The sequence below is a fragment of the Pseudopodoces humilis genome, chromosome 2 (genome assembly GCF_049639895.1).
Source record: "Pseudopodoces humilis isolate 2021_Gansu_Grassland_sample_001 chromosome 2, ASM4963989v1, whole genome shotgun sequence".
In the NCBI taxonomy this organism is placed as follows: Eukaryota; Metazoa; Chordata; class Aves; order Passeriformes; family Paridae; genus Pseudopodoces; species Pseudopodoces humilis.
The window spans coordinates 5,978,311-5,990,000 of NC_142201.1; the positions used below are offsets into that span (position 1 = coordinate 5,978,311).

An 11,690-nucleotide genomic window follows, 5' to 3' on the forward strand; every position below is an offset into this window, starting at 1 on the left:
CATACTGTAATTTATTTTTCTGCTATTAAGGAAGTGGATATCCTGTAATTTATTCTTCTATTACTAAGGAAGTTAGCTCAATAAAGCTATTATGAAACTTCATTTGGAGAACAAAAGTTGTAATGCTTGCATAAGAAAATACTACTCAACTAAACCCTGCCTTTTCCTGGTGACATTTTGTTCCTAACATCACCCCAACTTTTATTCATTTTTCTTCACTATGTTTTGAAGCAGATTGTTATGGGAGTTTAATTACTCACTCATTTATACATAAGCTGTCACTTGCAAAAAATTGTACATACATTTCTGAAATACTGTGCATTGCATATAATGAACAGTTTTGCTTATTCTGCCAACATTTGAGTATTAAACATAAAAAATCTGAAGTATTTTTCCTTTTGTTTACTCCAATTCTTAATTTTTATGCCCTTTAAGACTCAAACTATGTCTCAAAATCTTTAAGGTTAGCATTTCTCCTGCTTATATTCCAGTTTGGAAAGCACCGTAATTAGGACTCAGTGATGAAGAGAGCATCTTTAAAATAATTATGTTATGTAATTCAGATATCCAAACAATTACAAAAGACAGGCAGCAATGTACTTCTGCCACTAGATTTACTTACATAAATACTAGGTGTAGGTGGATTCAGCTTGTCCTTTGGCAAGGGAGGGTACGGTGGAGGCGGTGGTCGTGGAGGTGGGCATTTATCCAATAGAATACTACTGTTAGATAAGCCATTTTTACCCAGATTCCTAAAAGGAAACAAGAGCTGTCTCTGTCAATACTTGACAAATAAAATAAATGCGTATTAGTGTAATAATCTCTTATGCAAAATAACGTTGTGTAAGGAGAAACCATAATTTAAGATGCAAATAAAGCTCATATATTTTAATCAAGAATTTTCTGTGCATAATTTGGTATTATTCAATCTTATTCCCACTTTGTCTGCTGAATCTGCAACATCACCACTATTAGTTAAAAATACAGCCATTTTAAATAAAAGCAAGCATGACACATTTGATAAAATTTAACAGGAAAAAGTTTCAACTGGAAATGGACAAGAACCTTGGCAGGTGGACGATCATTCCACAGGAGCTGAGGTAATAGAGCAGAAGTCAGAAAATACCTCAGCCAAAAAACTGCTGAGTCACGAAGTCCAACTACAGCTACTGAACTGAACCACAGCTACCCCTCCCTGCCTTACACATTTTGAAGCAGAAGGTGCCACTGCTGCATAATCCATTTTTTGGAGGAGCAAGGGAGAGGCCCCACCCGCAGTGAGCTGTTGTGTCAGCCCGTGTGTGTGACTCCAGGACCCACTGGATGTGTAACTCTTCCTATAATGGATGACCTGAAAAGTCTCCATTCTGAGCTTAGCCTGTAGTCAATACTCAGTCACCATCACTGGGACTGTACTGATAAAACCATCTCTTACATTCTTGTTAAAAATTACTCAACTACTTCAAAATTCTTCCCACTAAACACTGTTCAAATCCTTCTTCCAACCTCCTTTGATTCACTGTTGTTACATCCCACAAAACAGGATGCTTCTAATGTGTAATTTAGTCATAGATCTTCATAAAATTCACTGGGTACCGATTTTTTTTCATTTTTTATAACAGTCTTCAGCAAAAAACACGGCTTTTTTATCAGATGAAACTCCCAGTGATAAAAACTTGTTTCTAAAACTGAGAAACGTGGTACAGCCAGATACTGTATCATGAGATCACTGCTTCAAATCGAGCTTGCAGAACCTGTAAGATGGACTAGGGGCTTCAAATCAGACAGACTGACATGAGAAACACTTTAAACAAAATGGGTAAAACATCACTCACACCCCAAAGCACACCTGTCACACAGCTCACTCCTTGTGCTAGGTGAGCCCAATGCCAGAATTTTGCTTCCAAGAAAGTGAAAGAGTGATGCGGAAGCTTGATTAGTCATCATCCAACTTGGCAAAACAGCACTTAATGTCTGATGTAGTTACTGCAACGGCTTCATTGTCCCCACATACACAAAAAAAAGCCAACAAAAAAAGAACCCAAAAATAACTAGGCAATGTAAAATCATCACCACACAAAAATTTATTGACCACAGCTGCATGAACCTGAGATTCAGACCATCTATGCAAAGTGAAACTAGAATCCTAACAGCGGGTACCAGACGTTACTATAACCTCTGCATTTCCAAACAGGGAAATAAAACCAAGAAAAACAAATGCGTAGTATGAAATATAACGGAGAACTTTGATCAAATTCAGTTTGCATTGATAAACAGTTCTCAGGAAATGTCTAAGTCAAGAAAAATGAGAAAAAATGAAAAAAAGGGACATTATTCAGAACTAACAGGACTTGAGCTGCTGCAGTCACAGCAAGGCAATCACAGTGAAAGCTCAGTAAAGCCAGAGCACATGGGGGTTTCATGGAAGGGGGACAACAGAGAGAGGAGAAACTTCTGTACACTTGGTGAAACCGCAGGTCTGAAAAGGCAGAGAATGGGAAAGAAACAGCACAAGGGAAAAGATCAGATGAACAAAGATATCTCATAAACCCAGCACCTGAAGCTGGTATTAGCAATTCCATGCTATTATTTCCTATTAAGTTACTAAAACTCAATGTGAAATTTTAAGAGGAAAATGGACAAAGAAAAGCAAAGCTGAGATAGCAAAACATTCATAATTTAATTGGTACAGGAAACAGATGGGCAGAGTATTTAAAGTTATCTTTAACAGACCAGCTTCACTCTATCATAATTTTTTTCCTATCATCTTTTTTTACCTATGAATCAGAGTATCTTACTATTAATAACAAGGCAAGAGAGCTATTAAAGAATAATTCTGTAATTGTTAGTGTGCCAAACAGAGCAATAGAAATGATAAAAACACTACAGAAATACTAAAAATATTTGCTACCACGGTGTGAGTATCCACTGCCAGCCTCTCCACTTTCGGAAATACGGAACTACAGCCAGCGCAAGGCAAGTGAAAGACCCTTTTTGACCACAGCAACTGTGCCGAAAATCACACATATCTCAGTTTCAAAAATGCAGTTTTTGTGGAGGATTTCATAGTGAAATGCTGAAAGAGTCAACGAATGCACTGCTCAAGACAGAACAAGCCTGATTTATCCCCCCAAAAGAAACTGGATACCCAGTCATCTTTGATGAAGGAATGAAGAGAAGGACAAGCTTCATTCATTTAGGTTGACTTCCACAAGAAACTGACTCGTTGTGGACTGTGCACAGACAACACCCTTCATTCCCACAGTGGGAAGAGAGGGCAGGAGCAGCTGTCAGGCTCAGAGGGGCAGGGCAGGGGTGCTCAGAGATGTGCAGCCTGTCCCGAGCCACAGCCGCAGCACCCGGGCCACTGCAAATCGCTCCAGGGGTGAAAGCAACAACTCATGGGAGCGCTTTGCCCTGAGGACCGAACTCAAATTGCCGTGCTCAGGAGAACATCAACCACTGAGGATGAAACTGGTGCCTTAACTTCACAAAAATCACTCAATTATTTAAGCTTGAAAAGACCTCTGGGATCACTGAGTCCAATCCATGACCAGTCACCTCCATGTCACCCAGAGCATGGTCCTGAGTGCCACGTCCAGTTTTCCTTGAACACCTCCAGGGATGGTGACTGCACCGCCCCCCTGAGCAGCCCACTCCGATGTCTAACCAGCCTTTCTGGGAAGAAACTCCTCCCGATGTCCAACCTAAACCTCCCCTGACACAGCTTAAGACCATGGCCTCCTGTCCTGTCACTGGTTGCTTTTGATTTTTTAATATAGTCATGGGATCTCTTGAATAAGCAGTCAGCACATTCATTAGAACACCTCTTTTAATTATGGTTTACTGTTTTCTAGGATACATTCCCACAGCTTTTAAGAGACAGTTTACAGCCTTCAGTCTTACATTTCCTCACAGCTGACCAGAAGCCCAGGTGTGACACAGTTTCAACAGCAACCCACAAAACACTTATCAAGCACTTGCCAGACACATTTTAGGTACAGGATTAATTCTGCACCATCCCACCTGACCAAAAAAAAAAAAAAAGTGTAATGCAGATTTAAAGCTGTGTTACACAGCTATGCTCGTTTTACTTCTATTTTAAAATAAAAACTCCACCTCAAAACACATTCAAGTTAGCAGGATGAAACTTATTTTCCCAGAACCAAGAATCATTTATCAATAATTATAATTCTTTACATTTATTAAATTAATCACCTCAGTATTTTTATTATTTCATTCAACCCTTAGGTCACAGAATGAAAGAATTATGTCTATTTCTCAGGAAGTGTACTCTTCAAGTCCTCTGGAACTTTTCCTGTTTTCCAAGAACTATTAAAAAAAAATCTATATGAATTATAAACAGTTCTTTGGCTTGCTCTTTCAGAGTTCACAGATGTATGTTATCTGGGCCTCTGACTTAAAAATGCCAAATTTAAGTGTAACTGCTGTTTAACCTTCTCCTTGAAAATAGAGTATATTCCATGATGTGAACATTTTATCTGCCTTTTTCCCAAGCACAGAACAAAAATATTTACTGAACACTCTTGTCTTACTGAGCATGCTAATACTTCTGTGCAGGCATTATTTTTTTTTATTCTTTTTTGTTTTTGTCTACAGGTTTTCCTCTTCCAAACATCATTTCTGTGTTTTTAGAATTCTTAGCTTCAATACTTTAAAAATATATTTCCCCTTTTTGTTTCTATTCAGGAGATAATGACTTTTTTGTGATAATGAAAAGTTCCTAAACAACTTCCAGTTATCTACACATTTGAATTTTAGGTACAATTTACAGGTCAAAACAGAGTAAGTTACAAGCATTTGTGCTAAAGCAGTTATTTTTGTTGTGAAGTCAGTGTAAGTGAATTATTATTTGAGGATTAGCTATATGAGAATTAACTAGGTTTTACTTCTCAAGAGATTACAGTTATTCAGAAGAACAAAATTAATACCCTCTCTTCCCCCAATAAAAATCACATTTAAAATGAACACAAGGAACTATGGATTTATTTGATACTTTATCTCAATTCTATCAGAATTAATTTATCTACAAAGAGGAAGGAACAAGACATTTTCAAAACGTGCCTGCAGAAGGAATCAGCTGAAGCACTGGGCTGCACAGCACTCCTGGTTCAAACCACAAACACCCACCCTTCACAATTAGCAGATACAATCAGTTGCTTTCTTACTGCGAGTTATTACAAAACCACAGAAAAACGCCTGTCAATCCCTAGCAGCCTGGGAAGGAGGTGGTTACACACAACACCCAGCTTAGCTCCCCGAGCTTCCCCTCCCCAAGCTCCTTCTGTAGCCAGGGGATAGAGACGAGCTCTCAAAGGGAATATAAAGAAGTCAAGTCAAGCTTACACATTATGCTTAAATGCAAGTAATGCCAGATAATTACACAACCTGTTTATCATGCAGTTCTCTACCCTAGCCTTTCACAACCAGGTCCTAGCTGGCAATACTCCCAGAGATCTTTCGTGAAACTACAGAAAAACCTACAATAGAACTGTGGATTTTCTCATTATGCAAATGTATTTCTAATTATTTTTGAATTCTGTTCTGGTTTTGACCTCAATAGTACAGGTTGGCAGTGAATTTCATAGGTTAATTACATGTTATGTAAGAAATAATGTTCTTTTTTTTTCCTTAATGACTTTTACATCTTTCCTCTCTATTTCATTTGCTAATCACCTTGCTCTGAGGCTGTAAGACAAACAATCACATCAATGACTTACATACAAAAAAGCATTATAACAAGCGGCACCAAACTTTTTCATATACTTGCCTTTCCCTCTGAACTGTAAATTTTCCCATGGTTTTTTGTTTTTGTTTTTTTTTACTCACAGATAATTCTGGGATAATTCTGCTTCCTATCTTCAGAGTTCGGTATTTGCCTTTTGAACAAATAGAATCTCTTATTCTAAGCAGTGTTTAGCTTGTGAAATCACAGTATTTCAAATGTTATTCGTAGAACTTTTGCTAAGATGAAGTTCACTTGCCAGACACAACGCGCCCTTAAAGGAACTGAGCAGTTCTGTCTTGAAATCAAAAAAGCCTTTTGTTTGTAAATAAAATTCCCAATAAAACAATAATTGCTTTTGTTGTTTTTAAGAAGAAAACACTAATTTAATCCAGGTCTTACCTCCACAAAGTACTTCCCCTCAAAAAAGAGTCACAGAGCTCTCACACTAGTGACTCACTGACTTCCCAGAGCAGGCTCAGGGAGCAGCACCTTCAATAAGGACAGAAGAATTTTCTTCTGCCCCAGGCTCCAACAGAGCCCTCAAAGCCAGAAGTCTGACCACTTCAGCTTCTGCACTGCCCTTCCCACTCCTCCTCAGGAAATGGATTTACTGCCCTTGAGTAAATGCTGGCCATTTATCAGACCCTCCTCCAGTCCATTTAGCTCAGACCACCTTCACAGAATCATCAAATCATTAAGGTTGGAAAAGACCTCTGTGTCTCTTCATGGAGTCCAACCTCCGACCAAACACCACTTTGTCACCTTGACCATGGCACCACTTGCCACCTTCAATTGTTCCCTGAACAGCTCCAGGGACGGTGACACCACCATCTCCCTGGGCAGCCCATTCCAATGTCTTATCACCCTTTCCATGGAAAAATTCCTCTGCTTGCCCATATTTTTATCATTTTACAAGGCCTCTTGAGATGCAGCTCATCTCTCCTGGTCTGCCACTTTTCTCTATGGATTGCCCTGTATTTTCCCTCTTTGAACACCAAGCAAAAAACTATAAAAAGGCCTTATTAGCCCCTTTGGATACACATTCAAGTAAAACTTACATCTCTCATTTGCCTTCCCCACTCATGCCAAATTGGTAAAGCTTTCAAATTCAGAAATGCTTCAGCGTTGTCAAATGAGTCTTTCCATTTATCACCATAAAAATGACATGGACAACTTCCAGCTCACACAAAGTTGCCCAGTTACCCAGCTGGGCTCTTCAGAACTGTCTGAGGACCTCCTACCTCTAAGTTTTGTTTGGGCCCTTTGCCTGTTCTTTCAAGGCTGTGAACAAACTTTAATAAATAATGAGGAAAAAAAAATAACCAAGACATTTCTTACTTCTTTTATGAGAAACAATGTAAGTCAACTCAGGAACTTTTCTACACTGCTTCAAATAAACAGATCAGTTTTAGAAAGGATAACTGGTACTCTCTTAACTGAGATGGATACTGGGCTTTTATCCCTACTCTGGGATGTTAATTAGATGCACCAGCTGAAACGCTGAGTGAGAAATCAGCTGGTTTCACTTCAGTAGAAATAAACACCTCGAGTGTTAAATCTCAAGTCTTGTGATAATGTTTCATTAATTCTCCTTTCAGAAAGATTGCTCATAGGGAAAAGATACTTACATTGCTAAGAGCACAGGAAGGAGCTTTTGATAACAGTCTCTTTAAGGAAACCTGATACACAACCAGACCAAGAAGCACACTGGTCTCTTTTCCCCCTATTAAAAATCGGCTTTTCTAATAACAAACTCAGGGCAGTTATTTTTCGCATATTTTCTTCTTTTAATTACATGGTTTTCATTTATGCTTAGAAATTACTTGGGGTTGTGTTGGTTTTCCGTTGTCTTGTTGTTGCTGTTTTTTTTTTTAAATGATCTTACAGGAGATTTTCTCTAGGCATCTCAGGAAGGATAAATAGTGCACTCTTATCTGTTAATTTGCTCAGAGGCTTAAAGAATTTTACTTTACTATGTAAACAGTTTACCAAACATAATTTAGTTGGTTTATAACCACCTTAAAATTTACTGTTGTGACCAGTTTTATTGGTAGGGAAGACTAACCAAATCACACTTCCCAGAATCACCTCCTCGATTCCTTTTCATCCCTACACTCCTGCAGCAGTTTAACAAGATGAGCCACCCTACTGTTCTCCAGAGCAGCATCTTAATGAGATTTGCATATCTGAGTCAATAGCTCAGCTCCTGCATTTCTCAATTCCTTGTGGCTTTTCAGTGACATTGTCTGGCCCTTCAAGCGAAGTTCCTTGTACAAGTATCAATTGCTGTGCCAGCACCCTATGTCTGACCCCTTCTCAGCCTCCTCAACAACCTCATTTCACCCCACCAACAGAATGGGGCTCTGTTAAATATTTCCTCAACATTCGCACCAAGGAAGATGGATATAAAGAAACTTTTCAGCCTCCGCAATTATCTTGCCCTACTTAAGAGCTCACTTTAGTCTTTGGCAAAACAAAGCATTTACCAAGTCTGTTTCTACAGAGCAGACAACCTATTCACACGTAATAAAGAAGACTCAGACGGAGTTTTCTCTTTGGCATGTGTTTTGCATTTCATGATACAAAGCATCTCCTTTCACCTAATGGCTTTACTTGAGCAGCTTTTATTAAGACAATACTTGTTTATGTAATACAAAATGACAGTCTTTTAGCATTTATTTTTGTCTAACTAATTCTGATTTTATTTTATTGTAATGCAAGACTTCCGAATGCCTGTTCTAATAAATTGCTTTCACTTTAAAAAAACACCAAATTTCCATACTTCTGATGCTCCTTTGCTCTTAAGCAACACACAAAACCCTTGGAACATTAACAGGTCACTTTTTGGTGGTGAGCATTACCATGTTGCTTTCTCTCCTGTGAGATGAAGAACTTCATTATCCTGCAGTTCACTCTCCTGCAGTAGGTCAATTGTAGTTACCTTGTGAATCACCTCTCTGCATTACTTAATCCCAAACTGCTACTAATTCCAGGTCTTTTATGCTCTAAGCACAAATAAACCTGTAGGGTCTGAAAGATGCAAGAAATGGCTCCTCTTAGACAAAATCTGAAAATTTTTTTAAATCTGAAAGCATCTGAAGAAAAAAAAAATTAACAAACAGACTTTTGAGGACTTCAATGTGATTTACAATGAATATAAACACCCTGGTTTTGAAGCAAGCATATAGTAAACAGAGCCAAATGCAGAATAATGAGGAAGAAAATAAAAATGATTAATCTAGTGCTCCAGCTATAAAAAAATCCAAGTTACATCCACCTGTTCCTACCTGTCAAAATGTCTATTTTTGCCTAAAGAATACCATTCAAGACAACAGGGCAACAGATTGTATCAAGTGACTATTGTCAGATAGCAAGAAGAATATGCCAGAAGATAACAGAATATAATTATCCATATTAGAGATGAAACCAGAATGTCTTTCTGAACATAGCAAATAAAATAAGGGTATGTATGTAACAACTGACAAAGATGAATATATTTAAGGACCACTGTAGTGTACAGGACAACTCCCCTCTCTCCCTGTGCATTAAGTTCACTCAACACAGGTGTCTGGGGTCTTGTCTGGTCGTTTTATCTGTTGCAATTTAGGGTTTGTTTGTTGTTGTTTGTTTTTTTTTTTTAAGGAAAAAAAATGCATTATTTTCCTGTTTTCTTCTGTGGGTAGCTTCTCTGTAATTTTTACAGTAATTCTAAAAACCAACACTTTTGATCACAAATTCATATTCGAACCTCAAGATAACACTTGCAGAGACTGCACCCAAATATAATCAGTCTCATGGGAAGTACTTTCAAGTCTTTGTTTTTGCATTGCCTTAAACTGTACTAAAAAAAGAGGTCAACATGCAATATTGAAGCTCATAATATCTGATATATTGGCATGTAAACATCTTCCATTTTACTATGTGTAAATTGTGGCTTTTTTGTCAAAGTAGCAGGCCTTTCAGCAGATTATCTTTTGAAATTCTCCCTCACAGACACTTTTTTTTATGTCAGTCATGACATAAACCAGCTCACAACAGCTGTAAGAAGGATGCTCTGCCCAAAATTCTGCTCCAGAGCTGTCATGTGTATGCCTGCACATCTTAAAGCAAGGGCTAATCAGTTACTCAGTAAAAGCCTGAGAAATCCCTGTCTTCAACTTTATGAATATAAGCTGTCAGACATATTAGAATGGCAGGGAAAAACCCCTCACTATCAATACATTATGAAGTATTTATATACAGATTTATAATGTTTATTAGTATGAAGTAACAGGTAACCAGCTCTAGCACAGGTGGGTTACTGTGTTTCTCAGAATCTCTTGCTATTATTAGCAGACATATGCAGAGTTTCCAGAAAGCATTGCTCGCCTAGAAGAAATCCTGTCTCTAAACCTGTAAATATAGTCCAGACTGATGCATTAATTGACCTCAGAGTTGCTAAAAAAAACCCCAAGTCTCTCCTCTTTTCCCACTGCCCACCCTTCCCTCTCATCCAGCTTCTAAGTCCTCTGCCTTGCTGAATGAAGGTGCAGAGAGGCTGAAGAGGGAGCTCTCAATCTCTACTCCGTATGAAAGAAAGGAAAAAAAAAGCACATCTAACAGCTTTTGAGCTGTCTGCAAACTACACGGGACAAAGTATCAGTTTACCTCCCTTGAAAAATTACGATTATGCGAGCCTGGTACTGGCTGTAAAAAGCCAAGTGAAACACCTTTACAAGCCTTCTTGTATCTTGGAAATTAACACTACACCTCCGTCAAAGAGCACAAACACAAGGACTTGCTGGTTTACAGACTTTGTAGCTAAAATGATAAATGTTTTGCGACCGAACACTCACTGCAGATCTCTCCTACAACAGCACACTAAACACATCAAAATGCAACATTTCACTAGAGTGAAACACTTCCCATTACTCTCTCAAGAAAGCTACATTCCAATTTTGCAGGCAAATCAGCTAAAACTCAAGAAAAAATAAAAGTCTCTAACAGTTTATATTATACCTATTTGCAATGCACTCATCCTAACACCATATACTGAAGTTATTTTCATTTTCATACTTCTACTAGAAAAAACACATCCATGATCCCAATTTAAAAAAAAAAAAAAAAAAAAGAAGAAAAAAGCTGGTCAGCTGTTAATTTTTATGAATGTAGCAATGTCACTTGGAAGTGAACATTACAGTAAGACTTAATATTTGAAAGATGACAAAACAGGCTCCCTTAAGATTTTTTTTACTCTTTTTTATGAAATTTATCTTCATAACAGATAGCAGCAGACTGCTACATCATGGATCAGTATTACTCATCAAATCCCACAACATTAGGAACTATGAGCTCTCAATCACAGTAACAGATGTAGGGGTTTTTTTGTAGAATGATATAAACATGCTTTTATATTATTTTTTTAATATCAAAAAGAGTAATGCTCGAAACCACCATATTTGCTATATAAAATATAGCAAACATACATTCTAAATAGAATGTTTTGGAGTAAAATATATTGAGGTGATAAAAATTCCAGCAAGAATCCTAACAGAGAAAAATACAAATAACATTTCAACTAAAAGAATTGCAAACACAGTTCAGGATGGAAAACAGCAGAGAACAGTCCAAAACATTCAATAACAATATGCTTAGGATTAAAAGGACTTCTGTAAACTTTAAAGGCATCTTAGGTAACATTTTCAAACACAGTGACAACTGTAAAGGTACAGAAATTACAGTGCTCTACTAAATGGTCATTTGAATTTCTCAGCTTGTTTGGATTTTGAATAAATTCTTTGTAAGAAAGCAGGCAAATCCCCCCAGAGACTACCAAGAAAATCTGAGGACTTTGAGATATTTTACATAGAGAAGGCTGCAAGCAGCAAGCACAAAATGTGAATTTGCAAAGCTAATGACTACCTGACAGGCTCCCTGCTAGCACATGCACCAGAGATGAACA

The 11,690-nt window shown here is 37.8% G+C and overlaps 1 protein-coding gene across 16 annotated transcripts in view; it reads right to left on the reverse strand.

Annotated features, from left to right (window-relative positions):
• Positions 1-11,690, reverse strand: part of KDM6A (lysine demethylase 6A) — a 149,605-nt gene that overhangs the window by 20,181 nt on the left and 117,734 nt on the right. For all 16 annotated transcript variants that reach the window (XM_005526512.3, XM_088051717.1, XM_005526511.3 and 13 more), the window contains one exon: positions 623-752. In XM_005526512.3, coding sequence (XP_005526569.2) covers positions 623-752 — 130 coding nt within the window. The remainder of the gene's footprint in view (positions 1-622; positions 753-11,690) is intronic.